Source organism: Nothobranchius furzeri, chromosome 19, assembly GCF_043380555.1.
Source record: "Nothobranchius furzeri strain GRZ-AD chromosome 19, NfurGRZ-RIMD1, whole genome shotgun sequence".
Lineage (NCBI taxonomy): Eukaryota > Metazoa > Chordata > Actinopteri > Cyprinodontiformes > Nothobranchiidae > Nothobranchius > Nothobranchius furzeri.
This window is the reverse complement of record NC_091759.1, coordinates 14,532,212-14,552,436: the sequence shown is the minus strand read 5'-3', so window position 1 is coordinate 14,552,436 and position 20,225 is coordinate 14,532,212. Positions and strand designations below refer to the sequence as shown.

The 20,225-nt window shown below is 40.4% G+C and overlaps 1 protein-coding gene across 3 annotated transcripts in view; it reads right to left on the bottom strand.

Annotated features, from left to right (window-relative positions):
- ctnnal1 (catenin (cadherin-associated protein), alpha-like 1) overlaps nt 1–20,225 on the bottom strand; it is an 86,651-nt gene that overhangs the window by 33,301 nt on the left and 33,125 nt on the right. For 2 of the 3 annotated variants that reach the window (XM_015973305.3, XM_015973306.3), the window contains one exon: nt 1,671–1,860. The exons of the other annotated variant lie outside the window; for it this stretch is intronic. In XM_015973305.3, the coding sequence (XP_015828791.1) occupies nt 1,671–1,860 (190 nt within the window). The remainder of the gene's footprint in view (nt 1–1,670; nt 1,861–20,225) is intronic. 3 annotated transcript variants of the gene reach the window in all.

The window sequence follows — 20,225 nt, the reverse complement described above, 5'->3', positions numbered from 1 at the left end:
ATGCCAATAATCTGCCCCCACATTCAACTCCATTTTTATGTTTTCCAGTGAGTTTTCCAAGATGGCGGTGGTGGGAGCTGCCCACTGGGCTTCAGTTCTGCTCTTCAGAAACCTACGACTGATGGCGCGGAGGGTTTGTCCATTACTGTCAATGCTTTAAGGTTGGTTTATGCTTGACGCGTCCGCGAGGTCCACATGGCTCCGCGTGGCGAAATTGCGTCATTTTAACAACCACGCCCCTCCACCGCGTGTCCGCACTGCCCAAAATTTCCGCAACGCGCACCTAGGAAAATTTCTAACCACGCGGACGGACGGAAGCGGAAAAACATGGCGGACCGGCAAGAACTAGTATGGCAGAGGTTGGTAAATACAGACATTTGTATGATTCAGCTCTCAGAGATCACCGTGATCAACATGTTGTTAATAATTCTTGGAGAGAAATAGCTCGCACTGTCGGAAAAGACGAGGACGCTGTTAAAAATGCTGAAATGCCATGTTGTAAACAGTAATTTTTACTTCTACTATGGTGTAGTGTTGGATGCATGCCGTAGAGCTCCATGCTGCCCCCTACAGTTTGGGAGAATATTGGCTCACAGCAGAGACGAGCCGCATGAACCATAAACGCTGCGAGTTGTGAAGCCTGTTCCATCCGCATCCTCGCGCAGAAAGTAAATGCGTCAAGCATAAACCAAGCTACACAGATGTAGTCATTTGACTTTAATGCAGACTAACAGCATTCACATGACAGATTCGGAGAACTGTTCTGTCGTTTACTCAAAATTAGCGTAACAAAGATCCACCCTAAAACATGCAGAAGCATCACAGCTATCTGGAATTCTTTATTATTTTATTTTTGAGTCTGAATGCAGGAGAAAGGTAAGAACTTTGCATTTCGGTCCCCAAAAAACTAATACGTTGAATCCTTTCCATCCTTAAATGTGTCGGACATAATTCCTAAAATGTATTTTGCCTGTTTGTTTAAAAGTTGTTTCAAATCCATCGGTAAATCTTTCATTACAAACTCTTGCCTTTATTTTCTAGTCTTTCACAGAGCCACAGGGAGGTGTGACTAACAGAAAACATATTTATAGCTGTGTCATTTAAATTCACAGCCAAATCTAATCCTACCCAGAATCAGATAAATATTTCTCTAAAGGACAAAAACTAACGAATAACCATCAATGCTATATCTTCCTATGAAGGCACGTTAATACCCTCCTCCACACTGGGTGCTGCAGTAGATTTTCTTTTCCTCAGCTTTTATTCCCAATCCAATAACCCCAATGTCTTTAGAGCGACCTGCAGGTCTTCCAGAGTAATGCTGTTTGACAGCACAGCTGTACGAACTTATCGAAGTTTGTGAAAATTTGATCACACTGTGAGGGCTGAAGGTGATGCCTGATGTTTTATGAAACTGCCACAGTTTGTCTTTGCCAAACACGGACAAGGAGCCCACAGCTGATCAGCAGAAGAACTCATAATATCATAAAACCTTCCCTGCGCCAGCACCAAGAAAACACATCGCCCTCGGAAAGGATGCTGCTAGGATGAACTATTCTCTCAGGTGTGCATTTCGGCAAAGATAACATAAAAAGAAGCTGATCTCACTTTAAATGCAACAGTTTTGCAAAATGTCAAGCCCCAACAGGGTCAAGTTAAAGGACGTCTACCTGCTCTGCGTGCCTCGAAGCATGCTTGACCCATCTCATCCTTCAGTTCCTGGTTCTCTGAAGCGATGGCCTCCCCGACGGCAACAAAACGTCCCACCGCCACGTTCACCGCCTGACCCACCCGGTGAATCGCCGCCAAGGTGCGCTCAGACTTCTTCGGCTTGTCTTTATGGTTGATCAGCGTTGTGATCTGCAGGAATCAGATAAGCAGCGAGTGAGTCGGGGAACAAAATTCAGACTGATTAATGTTAAGGTGGTTCGCTCAATTATGAGAAAAAGACATCATCGCAAATATTTTTGATCAACATGGAAATTACAACTATTAAACCCAACTGCTCAGAGATATTGGAAACAGCTCACATTAGAAAGAGATTACGGACGTCAAATTTCTGACAGCAGGGGGCAGAGTTGAGCCGTTTAACAATGATTTAAGTTTTGAGATTAAAATTTAGAAAACCAATTTTTTTTACAGAAGAATGAATAGAAACTAACATTAAAAATTATTTCACCTCTTTAGAATAAAAACAAATCAAATAAATATTGTGGCCCAACTAACTAAACAGAATTTTTTAAAGTATCATAAGACTCCAGTGTGTTTTGCCATCTTTACCTGCACAGACTTTAAAACACAAGAGGAATTTTAAACTTCTAAAAGAATAGAAATCATAAAGATAGAAAAAAAAACAATAGGAGTAGTGTGTGTTTGGATGCACAAAAACTCAGCTGGGTCCTGGAAATTAAACTGAGGTTATCAATAATGGATAGGTAGACTTTATTAACTATTCATTGATCACCTTTACTTCTCACCAGCTGTTATCATGTGCTTGGGTGAGTGTATGAGTGAGGTCACCCATTAGGATCAGGAAGTAGGTGGTGATTTTAATTGGCACATCGCTACAGGTGGTCCAAAAGAAGGAACCTACTACAGGAAACTGTGGGATTCAGAACGCACACGCCCGTTTCTGCTGAGGTCAGACGGCTACTTGGATGAGAAGCATCCTGATGCACAGGAATGAAACACGCTGCGTTTTCCCACACCAAGCTGTCGGAATAAATTACATTTTCATGAACAGACCTTAAACGTCCAGTGAAAGCTGACGAGACTTGTTAGAAATCCCCACCATGCAGTGAGAATTGTTCTCATTTAGCTAGCTTTGACTAAAGTCTCTGGCATCAATTTGTTTTTGTAAAACAAACAGAAGTTCCTACTATACGGGCCTAGAAAGGCATTTTAAATAAAATATCCTGCTTAGTTTGCCTTTAATCATGGAGAAATGCACACTGGCAGCTGTACCATCTGCTGTGGGTTTGTTTATCACAACTTCTCTTTAATCTTATCTTGTTCTACTCGTAAACATCACCTGAATAACAGAAACTACAAGTAGTATCCTCAGTCATTGTTACGGACACTGTTCACCAAATTTAGATGATTTCTGATAGAAAGGGTCATCACAATACCTTTTTGGTCAGTGAGTCCACCATAGCTAAGTAGCTTTATCGTGCTATGTTTATGAGAACTTGCTTACTAATTAAATAAACGTTGTAATCACAAAACTTGGAGAGGAGAGGAATTTTTCTGAGACTTTTTAACTAACACAAACATATTTGTCCTTCATTCTCCTCCACCTCTTCATGTGGTCACCATCTCTAAACACACGTTTACCGTTATTTCCATTCACTAATAAAATGTTTGGTGTAATTTTAGTTCTCCTTTAGTCACGGGTGCATAAAGGCTCATATTGTCTGACTTTTTCCGTAAGACGTTTTTCAATCTGCTCCGTGTCTACCCCTAGAAATCTTGGAAACTCCTTTTAGTGTGGGCAACGGTGGTGCTGATGAAGAATTAAAACGAAACAGCACCCCTGACCAATCACAAGCTTGTGGTTTCTGTCAATTTTTGACGGCTTTTACATTTTATTTAACTTTTTTAACCAGGAAGGTCCCATTGAGATTAAAAACCTGGCCAAGAGGCAGCAACAGTTAGTTACAAATGTTTCAGCTACACAAACACGTTATGCGTAAAAACTACAGAAGGCAGTTACAACACAGGGAATCCGTCTCAAGGGTTCTCAGTCTGGTTTTAAATGTAGTCAAGGACATAAACTCGGTTAATTTCCTGTTTTCCTGCGGCCTGCTTCATGCAGAAGGAGCAGAGTGACTGAAAGCACTTTTGCCCAGTTCAGTGAGAGCAAATGGATTTGATCATTTGCAGACTGTGAAAAGTTACACTTCTCAGTGAGATTACGGTACAGATGTAGTTGGGAAGTAATCCATGCATGGCCTTGTACCAATGTCCCAGCCTCCTGATGGATAAAGGCCATCCCACTCGCGAATACAATTCCCAATGATGATTATAATTTAAACACATCTCCATCACCTTGCTGCAGAGCCCTTGCATTGATATAGAAGAAGACGTATATTATACTTAAGAGTTAAATGTTAATCCAGTAGTAAGGCATACCAGGGATTTAGAATACAGTTTTTTTTCAATTCCATAACAAATTATTTTCTCTATGTGCAAACAATTTGTATTAAAAATACCCTTTAAACTCTTCTTCTGATGCCATTCCTACAGCTTTATCACTTTCGCTCTAGAGACTAAACTAATTATTTCACATGATATATTCATTAGAGTTGCAAAACCCCAAAATCAATTGTCTTTTTGACAATTCATATCTGACTTTACCTATTTATTATTACAAAGCTTATTCTATTCCAGTGACACAAATACAGTAATACCCACTTTGTGTGCACTAAATGCACACATTTGGATCAGGTTTGTCTTCTGCATGGACCCGAGGAAGCTTATATGTTGGTATAGAAGGAAAAGAAAAATGTCAAAACTGGCGCCAATTTTGTTTATTGTTCGAATCAAAGTATTATCTTTCTGTTGCATCTAAAAACTACAGAGATAATGTTTAAGCTTATATTAGAAACTCCTAAAACCCTTAAACTGCATGCAGTTATAAGACAACCACAAGCCTTTCCAGGCTGATGGTAATATCTTAAAGCCCTGGGTATCATTTGAGCTCGGCTTAGCAGTATTAAAATATAAATGCCGCCCAATCCCAAAAGGCATGAATGAAAAAGAATCACTCTAAATATAATTAGGTGAGTGGACTTTTGCTTTCACAGCCTGATGAAGCCCTTTATTTCATGTATTATATGTCTCAAATTGACTCAAGATTATAAATTAATCCCTTGTTAATAATCTCATTTTTCTTTGTCACTTTACGATTGGTGCATAGAAACGCTAAATTCACTTTATCTAGGTTACTGACAGCTGCCATGACAGAAACTCGAGGCGCTTCCTGCTCACTCAGGTGTGTTTAAGACATAAATGGAGGAATCTGCTTCACTTAAAAACTCTGATGTTGTCAGCAGCACTCCTGTCAGTACCACCTGATGGTCTCACATCATTGCCTATGCACTGACAGAAGCGGTTATTCATCAGCTTTTTGCAACAGTATCCTGACAGCCTGAAGTGCCCATTAAAGCACTTCTCCTAGTATGTCATTCATAATTCTCTGTACCATCCTTCCTTTCATTTCCTTAATTTATGCATTGCCTTTGCTTGTTTCAATGACTTAACAAGAAGTTATTTTTTAGAAAACATCAACGAACAAACAGAGGGGATGGGGGCATGCTGACATCAGATGTAGGTCACAAACAATGGAAAAAGTCCTACTGAATATTCTTGTGGTGGTGCAGGATTCCTGCTTCATGTCTGGATGCACAAAAGTCATGTTCTCCCAACACTAAAGGTCAGAACTGATTCAAGAATCGAGCATCTAGGGAACTATTGGCATGAGAATAGAAAAGAAGCTTCGTCACAGGACGAAAATACAATTAAATTCTGTTTGTCGCATCTCTCACAAAGCAACAGCGACATATAGAGCTATAGATACATGTCACGGTCTTGAAAGTCATCTTTATTAACAGTACAGTCTATCGTTGAGGTTCAGAAGTCATTGCTCATCAAGCTGAGGGATGTTAGGCAAGGAGGATGAAAAAGTCACAAAGGAATGACAGAAATGAGTAAAAGGGGTAGAAAGTGATAAAATAGATAGCAGAATAAATGAGTTGACCCAGATAAAGGTATTCTTGCATGAAATACATGTAACCTTTAAATCTAGACAAACCATAGCAGTGACCAAAGATTGTGCTCTGCAAGTCGGTCCAGTCACGCTCCATTGTAGCACCAGCAGGCCTGCCATTGGCTTTGCTAAGTGTAGGCTGGGCCAATTACAGCACTTTGTAGAGAGACTATGTAGAGAGACATTAGGCAGGTTTTGACCCAGAGCTGCAAAGGTGCAGAACAACAACAATGGTGTTGGCTCAGGAATGACACTCGTTTGAACAGCTTAGGCATCAACTTTAGACGATTTAGACTTTGACTTTTCTTTGAGACATGAGCAGATGGAGGTACTTCTTTGAATGTGTATAGCGTACTGCCCCGTTTTTGTTGCTAAGAATAAGTCACATTGTTCGTTGCTCTTATTGGTCCTAGTGCTGTCCAATTGCATGCACAGACAGTTTGAGAGACAACCGTAGATTCTGCCCCAATGGTTTGTGTCTATGGCTCGTTGCTAGACTTTATTCATATTAGGAATGTCTGATACAACTTTTTCACTTCTGATACGACACAGATATTGCAGCCGTCAGTACTGACCGATACAGATACCAATCTGATATGATATCAGACCAAATCATATATACATTTACCTATTTTGTAGTGTGGAATCTATGAAAGGCTTGATCGAGTGATATTACTCAATCGGAAAACAAGACCCAATAATAGTAAGTATGAAAAAAATGAAATGATTTTCTTAACCATTGGTTGCAAAAATGTGAACCTTAACGAACTTCTTATATTGGAGATTTTTGATGACGTCCGATATAATCCGACAGACTGTTTTTGGGCCGATATCAAGTTACTTTGGATATCGATATTGGAACGGGACATCCCTAATATATATATATTATATAGGATGGCTTGCCAGGCTGTTTAACTGCAGCAAAGTGATACAGAATGTCAAATTTTGACTCAGAAGTTTAACTTAGTGGGTGTTAAAGAAACATAAAGAGAAAAAAACCCCATTGAAAACAAGCACTCACTGGGATTTCCTCTACTGGGATTATTGGGTAGGCACACTTACTGGGCTGAGCAAACAGGAACTGAGCAGGGTGGAGAAAACATAATATTGATACAGTGCCATCACAGAGGAGACCTTTGTGCTTGTGTATTGATGTGAACTTGTTTTTGGGGGGGGGGCATATTTGGACTTGTCAGTAGAACGAAATATTTCACAATCAGCCAAGTTCAGATTTACAGTTCAGAGAAACAATCCGTTTATGGAAGTGGTGGATTTCTGTCCACTAACAGCACAATGTGGCGTTTTTCTTTTTCTGCAGTAGTAAGGACAAATAGAATAGAAGGACTGTAACCATGAAATCAGAAATGAAGGAAATTGTTTTATGATCGCTAAGCTATGCAAAAAATCCTCCATCACTGCAAAACGATCAGCGTGTTTTAACTTCTTTGGTTTGGACCAAGAGCTTAGAAAATGTCACATCACAGGACGGACATGGAGATAATGAATCCTTGCTCCTACACATATCCAACTCTAATCTCTTCGTCAAACACAATTAGGAGGAAAATGACAAGGCCATAAAGAACACAGATATCAATACTTTGCTGTGAAAGACCAAGTCCACCCACTGGTTAGCAGGAAATCTGGACTAACACCTCAAGGACGCAGTGGCTGACTATAAATCAGAGCGTAACAAAAGGTGGAAGTACTGGCGGCTGCCTCCCATGGCTATGGATTGAGTTTCACTGAAAGTCCACTCTAGGAGAAAGCTTGATTTTTAATCACTCTTTAGTTCATTTCTACATATTTCTCTTTTTTGTACAATTTTCATTGTTGATTCGGAAATAAAATAAAAAAAAGAATAGAAAACAGTTTTGGAAGACAAAACAGATTTGTTGAACGTTTTTCTTTTTACCATTTTGAAGAGGGTTTCTGTATTAAAGATGTAATAATTATTATAGTAACATTTGAATGTAATTCTGTTCAACACTGAGCATTAAGATGCTTTCTGGGTGTGCATAAATTAGCAGCAAAGTTAGCTGTGGAGGGGGACGCAGAATGGGTTCCGTGTAGAGTTAAACAGAGTTGTGAAATGGTGCGTTTATGGAACCGTCTTGTTAGTCTTCCGGAGGAAAGGTCAACTAAGAAAATATTTAACTGGGATAAAACAAATTTTCACCCATGGTTCAGAGATATTTCAGTTATTTTAGTAAATTTAGACATGGCCATAATTCTTCAAAATAACTTAAAATGTGACATTACTTGTGTCAGACAGGAGTTGGAAGTAAAATACAGGGAACAATGGAAGAAGGATATTTGGAATAAACCAAAACTTAGAAATTATGTACAATTTAAAAGGGATTATAATACAGAATTATATCTCAAATGTAAATTAACAAGAAGACAAAGATCTCTCTGTGCTCAAATAAGAACGGGCACCCTCCCTTTGGCAGTGGAAGTGGGACGATTTAAAGGAACACCTTGGGATTCTCGTCTATGCGAGTTTTATGATTCCAATGTGGTTGAGAATGAATTCCATTTTATCTTTCATTGTTCCTTGTATTGTGATTTGAGAGAGTCCTTATTTGATTTTATCCAGTCGAAAAATCCCAAATTATTTTGGAAGCAGGAAGCTGAAATAATGTATTGGTTGTTTGAAAATAATATTTTTGTTTTAGCTAAATTTGTGGAAAAGGCTTGGTATGGACGCCAAAATATGAGAAATATGTGGTCATAGTTGTGTTTGTTTAGCAATGTTGTGTATTAATCTGTATCACGCAGCCATGTTATGATTTATTGAATGTTAATAATAATAATAATAATAATAATACATTTTATTTCAAGCGCCTTTCAAAGCTCTCAAGGTCACTGTACAGGACAAAATATAACAAGCAAGCAATACAAACAACAAGAAATAAATGCTAACATTCCCAAAGGTAGAGTCTGAGCAGTGTGATGGATAATAGACTAAAAAGAGTAGATGGAAGGAGGACAGTTACAGTGAGTAAGCCAGGCGGAACATGTGAGTTTTAAGTTGAGACTTGAAGGTTGAGAAGGAGATTATATTGTGGAGGTCGGGTGGTAGAGTGTTCCAGAGTTTTGGAGCTGAGTGGCTGAAAGCTCTGGCTCCCATAGTACTAAGACGAGTGCGAGGAACAGACAGGGAAGGTGAAGATGATGATCGGAGAGAGCGAGTGGGAGTGACAATGTGGAGGAGATTAGAAAGATATGGGGGAGCGAGATTATGGATGGCTTTAAAGGCATGAAGAAGTATTTTATAGTCAATTCTGTATTTGACAGGGAGCCAGTGAAGTTGTTGCAGGACAGGGGTGATGTGATCAAAAGTGGAGGTCTTAGTGATTATCCGGGCAGCTGAATTTTGGACTAACTGTAACTTGTTGAGTGATTTTAAAGGGAGACCAGAGAGGAGGGCATTACAGTAATCGATGCGACTGGTGACCAGGCTGTGGACCAAAATAGCAGTGGAGTGCTGACTGAGGGAGGGGCGGAGCCGATTGATATTGCGAAGATGAAAATTAGCAGTTTTTATTGTGTTGTTAATATGAGGAATGAAAGATAAGGTGTTGTCTAAGATGACACCCAAGCTCTTAGCTTGTTGTAGTGTCTAATAAGCCTGTGTGGGCTGGACACCCTTTATGGTGTATGACACTTAAATAAATTAAATCAATCAATCAGATTCAATCAGTAAATGGCTTCCCAAACAGCGAGTGTTCGAAACAATAGCTTTTAAGATGCTAACAGGAGTCAAAACTGTCTTACGTGGGTCGGACATTGATTTTATGATGACTTTTACACAATGGTAAACTTAAAGGGACTTTACGGAGTTTTGAATTTTTATGCTCGCGATTGCCCCGTCAGGCCAAAAGCGTAACGGCAGCTTCAACAATAGGTTCGTGCATGAGGCACGCATGCTGTACGTGCACACTCCTTTACGAAAATAACAGCTGAGACAGTCCCGTGTGTGTGTGTGTGTGTGTGTGTGTATGTGTGTGGCCCGGAGGACAGAGGACAGGAGAACGCGCAGCTAATTAATTAAATAATGTGGTTCTGTACCTTTCTCTTCAGCACAGCCAACAAAGGTTAAAGATGGGTCAGTCCTCCTCCATGCTCAGATCATTCCCTTCCCTTGTTTGAAAAATTGTTCCAAAATGAAAGTTGAACCCACATCTTTTTTATCTGTGAATTCAATGCCGTTCGGCGAGTCTCAAATAAAAATTTGGGCATCTTACTGTAAAAAATATACCATTAATGTAAAAAAATAAACTCTAAATAAACTATGTTCACATCCAGAATCAAACACAGGTCTTCTGCACAGGAGTCCGACGTCTTACTAGGTGAGCTACAACACCAGTGACATAGATTGTATCTGTAACATTTATATCCTTGATGACAGCTGGAACAACATTCAAAGAACGGTTTGGAGCGAAAATGGCTATTTTGTTGCTAATTTGTAGGAAATATTTAGAAGAAAGTAGCTAAGGGTCCTCAGAAATGTAGCTAGGTTCATCACTAGGCGTTAGGAACAGCGACAAAGTCGCTGAGTGGGCACTGCCTCTCTCTCTGCTGCTAAAGCTACGGATAGCAAATGCTACGGGCGATGCCTGAGCGTGAACGCACATGAAGCAGCCTGCTCGACCCGAGCATCTCTCTTTTTCTGTGATTTTACAGAAAAACAGGCAATCACAGTAAAAATGCCTGGGCTCATTCTATAGGACCAGGGCATTGCAGGAGAATGTATGAAGAAGACATTTATTATTTATTCATGTTTTGGCTGTCAGACTTCCATAATGCCCCTTTAAAGGCGTGGAACACTGAATAACAATTTTTTTAATTATTCCTGATTATAATCGGTCACTCAGAGTTTTTCATGCAGGCTGAACATGAAAATAGTCTCCTACACCTATCTCCTACATTAGCTTATGATTGAAAATAGACAGTAAAACTCTAGGATTAGAAAAGCCCAACAGTGTGACATCACACTGGTACTTAACATTCATGAACTCACCCGTCTTCACTCGTGACGTGGAAGGCTGTTGTTGGTTTAGCGTCCAAGTAACAGCAAAAAAAAAAAGTCTCGACTAGTAAAAGCTAACTGTTAGCATTAGCAACTTCACCACATAGCAGAACTTCTAAGGCTTGTGTCATTTGTAAAAATAAAACATCAACGTTGCAAAGTAAACGGTCAGTGGTAGAGTTGCGTTTCTGCTAGCCAATCAGAGGCTTGATGTCAAGAAATCAGGAAATAAGACTCCGAAACCTGCCGTCTGAAGACACTTTCTCTTCCAGCTGATTTGTACTTCCTGATTCAGATGCATCTGAGGCATGTTTACGGCATTTTATGATCTAGTGAATTAATTTTTCTAATTATATGAAAGAATTTGTTCAAATTGGACTTGTTGCTTTATGTATAGCTCTTTGAGATTACCTATACAAATAAATAAAATGAAGGTCTTATGAGACATATTTTTAAACATGTTCGATTCTTGTTCGGTGAGATTCAAGTTGAACTATTGGGTTTTCTAATTTTACTGGTCGACTTTAAGCTATTCCTGCTGTGCAGAAATGAGTAAGGAAAGGTGAAATGGAGGGAAAATGCTACAATGACGAGAAACAAAATTCAAAGGGCATTATGCTTAAAAAAATTCAACATGCGTCTTCCATTTGAGAATCTAGACTTTGAATGACCATTTATGTCAACAACATAGCTCCAGCCTTAGCTTAAGCAAACATTCATGTGTTTCTACAATTGTGAGTTTAGGAAGGAAATAGTTGCATGTCTATGCAAAGAAAAGACGAGGTAGAGAGGAAGAAAAAGAAGTTCAATGTCCTCCTCGTGTTTTTTTAAACAGCTGAAACTGCCAACATCTTGATCAATTGAAAAAGAGTCTCCATCTGTTACCTTCTTCAGCTCTGTCCTTGCACACCGTATATTACAAAAGCAGGATCACAAATCGCCATCAAAAGCTCGCAACTCTCATTTCAGCCAATTACAACACAAAGAGATCACTGTTGCACCAAATAACACAAACATTCCAGAAATGTAATGACGAGGGGCAATATGGAGTATTCATGTAGCTTGAGGAAGGAAATTAAAAGCACACAGTTTATGCTTGCCTTAACCGAGTGAGTTCCTTTAACAGTATTCATGTCTTTCAACCTGCACCATCATGGCATCCTTGAAAAAAGGCCAAGTTTCTGTTCAAGTCTTTGTTCGCACACGGATGTGTGTGTGTGTTGGCTGTTCACTGGCTGTTCACTGGAGACCAAGTATGAGGAACGACGAAAAAAAGTAAAAGGGATGAAAGCTGCTCTGAAAAAGAACTTTAATGGGTTAGCAAATTCCCTGCAAAATGGCTGCGAGCTGACCAGAGTTCAATGCTGTGCTAGTCGAGAGCCAGAACCTTGAATCTGAGGAGGCGAGGATAAAGGAGTAAGGGGAGAGCAGATGGTGATGCACGAAGTGAGGGAAAACAAGAATATATTAGATCTGCATCACCTTTTAGCCGTCCCCCTCCCAGACTTTACCTCATGTGACTAAAAGCTGCAATATGAAAATCACCATCCAGCTCTTAACTGTACAAACGCATGCAACCTAGGGAATGCCATGCTCTGTCATTCTCCAGTTTACCTCTAGCTTCTAATTTTAGCCACGAAATGCATTGCAGCTCAGATACAAATTGAAGAAAAAGGTTGTGGTCAGTTTTCAGGAGTGTAGCACCACAGAAAATCATTAGTACAACATTGGCTGGAAGCCAATTAACAGGAATATTCTGCAGCATACGTCACAACCTTATAAACATGAGAGGGACGCATTTGCTCCTTCAGCTGCTTATAGCCACAATAGGAAGAGTTACACAATCCGTTAATGGGGGAGAGACAGGGAAAAAGTTTAGGTGCACCATGTTAAATGAAACCCACATGCCTGCAGTTCACTCCAACTCTACACCATGTCTAGAAAGTCTCAACTATCCATGCATTCCTTAGGATTTAGGGATTTACATCACATACATACCTGTGGAAAGATTTGTTTCACGGGGTTGTCTGAGCAAATTAAGGAACTATTTACTCTTCTTTCAGAGAAAGATCATGGTTTTGAAGTAGAGTGCTGTTGTCAGCACTTTAATAGAGGCAGAAAAATAAAAGATAAAACAGCAAGTAAAACTTTACCAAAAGTCCCTTCATTAATGTTAGTTAATTAATGGTTAACGATGCACTTTTTAATAAAGTATTAACACCTGCTTGCATAACCATATTGTGTAATGCATTACAAAGCAGACACTCCCTCTGGTTCTTTGCCCTAACCTTAAGGTCATTTATGTAGAGAGGGTAATGATGTATATATTTGGGTGCTTTAAAAGCTTAATATACTACTCTACACTTTGACCAATGTGATGTGAATTTCCATATAAATATGGAAATCCAGTCTGGTTGGTCTTTAATGTTTAACCAGAAGATTTAGAATTCTTAGTTTATTCAGGGATTGTAGAACCAGGGGGGCTGCCAGAGATTTTGGGGCCCATGAAAAAATATCAAGTTGGGCACCCTGGGGGCTCGTCCATAGCTGGAGCTGGGGTTCCACCCTCCCAGATTCGAAGGTAGAAAAAAATATAATATATATACTTAATATTAGTGTTTCAGTTTTGCTTAATTATGTAGGTCTACATGCATTCTTACTTATTTACATATCATTTTCACCAGCTGTCTCTCATTAAACAGTGAATTTCCTTCAACAGAATTAGCAATATCACTGCTGGAAAAAGCAGGAAATGCACATGCTGAAAGGTGTTAATCTCCTTTTTCCTATTACTCACTTAAAATGTGTTTATTAATTCTAAAATTTTATTTGATGATAGAATTCAAATTCTGATATCTAATTAAATTTCCATGTTGTATCAAAGCTTTACATAACTACATTTTCAGCTGTCTTTCCTCTTGAAATCAAGTATTTGTGTATGACTGATAAAAATTAAGGATTCACTGCTCACAAGGTGACTTCTTTATTAAAGAAGTGGTAATGCCCCCCTCAGAGTCTTACTCCACCCACGTATCAATTTTAAAAACTGCAACATTAGTAGGCGTTGCCTGGAGGACCGAGAGGGCGGAGCCGCGGCAGTGACGAAGACGATGCCTAACTAGACGATGCTAGCTCCCTTCACTCTGAGCAGTCATTAGAAGTGGAGGACGTTTCTCCCCCTCCTTACCCAGACACTCGAGAAGAAAGGGACCAAGTCTATTTGGAGGAGACAAGCGGACCTGAGCCTTATTGTTTTGAGCTTGTGAGTTGCCTGAAACTAGCGGAACCGACCCAACAGAACCAGCTCTGAATGGTAAGTAGCCGTTAGCCATAGCATTGGATTAGCTGCAGGGTTTGGCTCCACGGCCCTAGAGAGCTAGTATTCAGCATGTTTTAGAGGTTTATCTGCTTCAACACACCTGGTTTTAATCAGCAACAAATAGCTGAGCTGCTTAACAGCTAATCTAACCTGTTAAAGCAGGAAAACCACTGAAACTTGCTGGATAGCAGCTCTCCAGGAGCTCTGGGCTCAAGTTACAATCTGCTGCATAGAAAGTTATGAAACTACCCCATGAGAAAATTATTCTGTAATGTGTTCAACCCAGTAAAACTGCCCTGATTTCATTATTTATTTACTGATACTAGCTTCAGAACCTTCGTATCTAGAAGACTTGAGTCCTGGGTGTAAAAAGGAAAGAATTTGATTTGCATTAAGCTATGAAGTTGGTTCTTATCAGGAAGGCATCAGACGCAATCTGTGTGTCTACCTCACCCTTTCTTTGGAGACCCTGTTCGTGGATCCGAAGGTCAGGGAAGTCGGATGACCTCTGGGCACAGAGGTTTGTAGAATAATCGCTGCACCGACTCTCCAGTCCAGAGATGTTTCCGAGTCACAACAGATGGATGAAACCATTTAAGTCTAGGACTCTTAGGGAGTCAGAACAGTATCAGCTTCGTTCTGCAAAGACCATTTGCTGTGTCAGCGGTACGCAGCTTTTAGCAGGGTTTTGACAGCTTGCCAAAAATGCTCTGGGTTAAAGAGTTTTCGCGCCCGACGGCCGTTCCGTGGCTTTTCTCTAGAACTGAATGCTGAATCTCATAGGATATTGGAAGCTGGAAGTTAAAGTGCTGAATCACTGTAAGTGATTCTGTTTTAATATTCTCATATTATGAATTCTTGTCCAATCGGCGCGTGCCATGTTAAGGGATATTACCAAAGCCCCCTTCAGACAGGCCATGAAAAACGGAAATGTTCCGGAATCTGTCCGTAAGACCTTTCTGTCTGAATACAAACATCCGGATAACGTGTTCCGGAATTTATCCGGACGAAGCCCCTAGTAACAGGTCCGGACATGTTACGGACAGGGTGGCTGCTTCAGACTGGTGAGGTAAAGTTCCGGACAAGGGGGAGGAGGGGGAGGAGGGGACCGGGGGACGCTGTGCGCACCTAGATAGCCTGCTGCTGTAGCATGCGGCGAACCACGGCAGCTCGCCTCCAACGGTACTGTCTAGACGCGCAACGGAGCGCTTCACACCGCTTCAGTGATTCCTTAAACCATTGAGCTTCATCATCCAGGTCTTTTATGCGTCTTCGTGTGCGCAGAATTATGCTTAAGCGCCTCGTGATTTTTATCTTGAGAGGCGCTATAGAAATGATATTTTCTTCTTCTTCTTCTTCTTAACATAAGTCCGATTCTCTCTCCCCCCACCACCCCCGCCGCCGTCAGACATCTGGAACTTTTCCCTGCTGTGTGAACGCAGCCGAAAGGACAAGTTCCGGTACAAAAGTGGTGTGTCTGAAAACACAGTTCCGGTTAAAAATCGGATTGAATTGTCCGCAAATGTTCCAGAATGTCTGTCTGAAAAGGGCTCAAGAATCTCAGAACATCACGCCTTCTTTCAGATACGGGATGCTCTGATTAGGGGTGAAAAAATATCTATGTGTCATGAGTTTAAATTAACTTTAATTTATCTCTCTAATGAACCTTGTCATATCAAACATTACTGATTACCATATATATATATAAATCATTCAATGTAGTAATTCATTTCATTTCAAACTTTGAGTAGTTCAAGCACAGATCAATCAACCTTATTGATTTAAGCACAGATTAATGAAGACACTATTATTTCACGAATGATTAACTCATACGAGCTGAAAACAGTTACTCTTATTATAACAGTCCAGTCTGGCCAAGATAAGCAGGCAGGCTTGGCACAGAAGGACCTTGAGAAGGGAACAGTTTGTTCACACTATGTTATCATGTGTTCTGAGCTGCAGAGAGGCCCGGACTCCAGCTGATGGAATGGCAGGATCTGGCAGATTAAAGGCCACAAATGTAGACTCCTGTCTCCATATGACCAGATACTGAAGGGGTCAAACTGAACATGAAAAACTGACCATTTCTGGAAATTACATTTAATAGTTAACAATACCAAGATGTTAATAAAGTACCTTCTACACTAGGGATGTAAGAAAATGAATATGACAATGTATCGTGACATTTTTCCTGCAATATTATATCGATTATCAAAAGCTGTGTATCGAAAATATCGATATGACAATTTATCGTGATATTATTTCCTGTGATATTACATTGATATTCGAAAGCCATGCATCTAATTTTTGGAAGAATTTACATGCAAACATTTGTGTATTTTTTTTTCTTTTGGTGCAATTCAAATGCCGGCTGCTAGTTGGCAGTAGTGTGCATTAGGTTTTGTTTCCACCAATGAAATGTAAATCCCTCTATTATTGTTCAGGTATCTCACATGTTACACATCAGTTTGGACTGTTTATTGAATTTTCCTGCACCACATTCTGTCCAAAAAAATAGTTAATATTTTGAGGCTGAATGTATCGCAATATAAAGCGATATATTGTGTTGTCTACCCTGTATCGTGATACATATCTTATCGCCAGAATTTCACCAATACACATCCAAAATTTGCACGAAGATATCAGTGATGTCATGAGTGCATTCCTGAGCATGTGGGCAGCGCAAAAGGCGCACAGAGAAGTTCACGTAAACTAAAAAGGTAGCCATAAGTAGTGTTGCTTTTGTAGACTGACTCTGATATTGCATTCTGCTTTGCTGTATCTATCCTCCCACAAGGCATCTTAAGCCTTGCACCGCTGTGTGTGTGTGCTCATAGCAGAGATAGCTTCAGTCAGAGGCACATTTCCTCCTTAAGGTTGGTTTATGCTTGACGCGTCCGCGAGGTCCGCACAGCGAAATTGCGTCATTTTAACAACCACGCCCCTCCACCGCGTCTCCGCACGGCCCAAAATTTCCGCAACGCGCACCAAGGAAAATTTCTAACCACGCGGACGGTCGGACGCGGAAAAACATGGCGGACCGGCAAGAACTAGTATGGCAGAGGTTCGTAGATACAGACATTTGTATGATTCAGCTCTCAGAGATCACCGTGATCAACATATTGTTAATAATTCTTGGAGAGAAATAGCTCGCACTGTTGGAAAAGACGAGGGCGCTGTTAAAAATGCTGAAAAGCCATGTTGTAAACAACAGTAATTTCTACTTCTACTATGGTGTAGTGTTGGATGCATGCTGTAGAGCTCCATGCTGTTTGGGAGAATATTGGCTCACCGCAGAGATGAGCCGCATGAACCATAAACGCTGCGAGTTGTGAAGCGCGTTCCATCGGCGAGCTGCATCACCAAGCGGAAAGTGAATGCGTCAAGCATAAACCAAGCTTTAGGAACCAGAATGATAATCAATTGCGCATGCAGGTGGCCCGCGCTTGCTGATTATATCCGCCAATCAGAGGCTCCCCCTAATGGTGGGCATGATTTTGAGCCAGCCAATCTGTCGGCAATAGGTGTGTTGGACTAGTTCAGCTCCAACCAGACCGCCTCGGGAAGAGGGCTAACTAAACGACTGGTTGCACGCATATTAAATCCAGGATATGCAGATGTGGACACTCCATACTCTATCTGGGCCAAGGGGGGCTGGGGCTAGTGTGGAAGGCCTATAAAGGGACCCTGATTGTAAACTGTTACCAAATAATAGTATTTCGTACCAATAAATGCTGCAAACTGCAGTAAAAGATTAGATGTTTGGTTATTTAAACATATTTTTTGTGACCCTGTGAAAGAAGAAAATGTATTGCCAGAAGTTTTACGGTAGAATATCGGCAACCTCAGCTGCCCGTGTTTTGTATCGTAAAATTAATTTAACAGCGTAAACCGTAAAGGAAGGAAATGTTTTTGCCATAATTTTACCTTGGATTTTAGCAACCTCAGCTTTTGGCATTTTACTGTAAAATCTACTGCATCTTTATTTTTACAGTGTATCATAAATATAATTATTGCAAACTTTCTTAAAATACTTTCATTTCATTGTGAGGTTGTATCACTCACCTCTATTGTGGGCTTTCTTTTATACAGTTGTTGAATATTTAGAACTGTACTGGTAGAAAACATCTGGATTTAATCCTGAAACTGCATCCGTACATGGCTGCTCTGCTGGTGTGAATGCATTGTGCATGAATATGCTCATAATTCTATGCAAACTGGTTATTTTTCACACCCCTTGATTATTAAAAACCCATTTTTGTTTTTAATTACATGGCGTTTATAATCCTTCTTCCTTGTTTATGCACAAGATTATGCTTGCAATGCATAATCTCATGCTATTGACAGAAATGTTCTTTTTAATAAATTTTCAAATAAACCTATCTAGTCATCCATATACCTTCAAACAATTTTCAGTTTGCTACACAGAGTCAGATTTTATCTAATCAGATTATCTAGCCGAGTTTTAACCTCACAAGCTCAGCTGCAGATAATACAGGTGCTGGCCAGTAAATTAGAATATCATCAAAAGGTTGAAAATATTTCAGTAATTCCATTCAAAACGTGAAACTTGTACATTATATTCATGCAATGCACACAGACCAATGTATTTCCGATGTTTATTACGTTTAATTTTGATATTTATAGGTGACAACCAATGAAAACATCAAATCTGGTATCTCAGAAAATTAGAATATTCTAAAGGCCAATGAAAAAATGTTTGTTTCTCTAATGTTGGCCAACTGAAAAGAATGAACATGAAAAGAATGTGCATGTATAGCACTCAATACTTAGTCGGGGCTCCTTTTGCCTCAATAACTGCAGTAATGCGGCGTGGCATGGACTCGATCAGTCTGTGGCACTGCTCAGGTGTTATGAGAGCCCAGGTTGCTCTGATAGTCGTCTTCAGCTCCTCTGCATTGTTGGGTCTAGCGTATTGCATCCTCCGCTTCACAATACCCCATAGATTTTCTATGGGGTTAAGGTCAGGCGAGTTTGCTGGCCAATCAAGGACAGGGATACCATGGTCCTTGAACCAGGTGCTGGTGGTTTTGGCACTGTGTGCAGGTGCCAAGTCCTGTTGAAAGGTGAAGTCTGCATCCCCATAAAGTTGGTCAGCAGCAGGAAGCATGAAGTGCTCTAAAACTTCCTGGTAGACGGCTGCATTGACCCTGGACCTCAGGAAACAGAGTGGGCCAACACCGGCAGATGACATGGCACCCCACACCATCACTGACGGTGGAAACTTTACACTGGACCTCATGCAACGTGGATTCTGTGCTTCTCCGCTCTTCCTCCAGACTCTGGGTCCTTGATTTCCAAAGGAAATGCAGAACTTGCTTTCATCAGAAAACATAACTTTGGACCACTCAGCATCAGTCCAGTCCTTTTTGTCCTTGGCCCAGGCGAGACGCTTCTTGCGCTGTTTCATGTTCAAGAGTGGCTTGACACACAGAATGCGACACCTGAATCCCATGTCTTTCATGAGTCTCCTCGTGGTGGTTCTTGAAGCGCTGACTCCAGCTGCAGTCCACTCTTTGTGGATCTCCCCCACATTTTTGAATGGGTTTGTCGTCACAATTCTCTGCAGGGTGCGGTTATCCCTAGAGCTTGTACACTTTTTTCTACCACATTTTTTCCGTCCCTTCGCCTGTCTGTTAATGTGCTTGGACACAGAGCTCTGCGAACAGCCAGCTTCTTTAGCAATCACCTTTTGTGTCTTGCCCTCCTTGTGCAAGGTGTCAATGATTGTCTTTTGGACAGCTGTTAAGTCAGAAGTCTTCCCCATGATTGTGGTGCCTTCCAAACAAGACTGAGGGACCTTTTAAAGGCCTTTGCAGGTGTTTTGAGTAAATCAGCTGATTAGAGTGGCAGCAGGTGTCTTCTATATTCAGCCTTTTCAGAATATTCTAATTTTTTGAGATACCAAATTTGGAGTTTTCATTAGTTGTCACTTATGAATATCAAATTTAAATGTAATGAACATTGGAAATACATTGGTCTGTGTGCATTGCATGAATATAATGTACAAGTTTCACGTTTTGAATGGAATTACTGAAATATTTTCAACCTTTTGATGATATTCTAATTTACTGGCCAGCACCTGT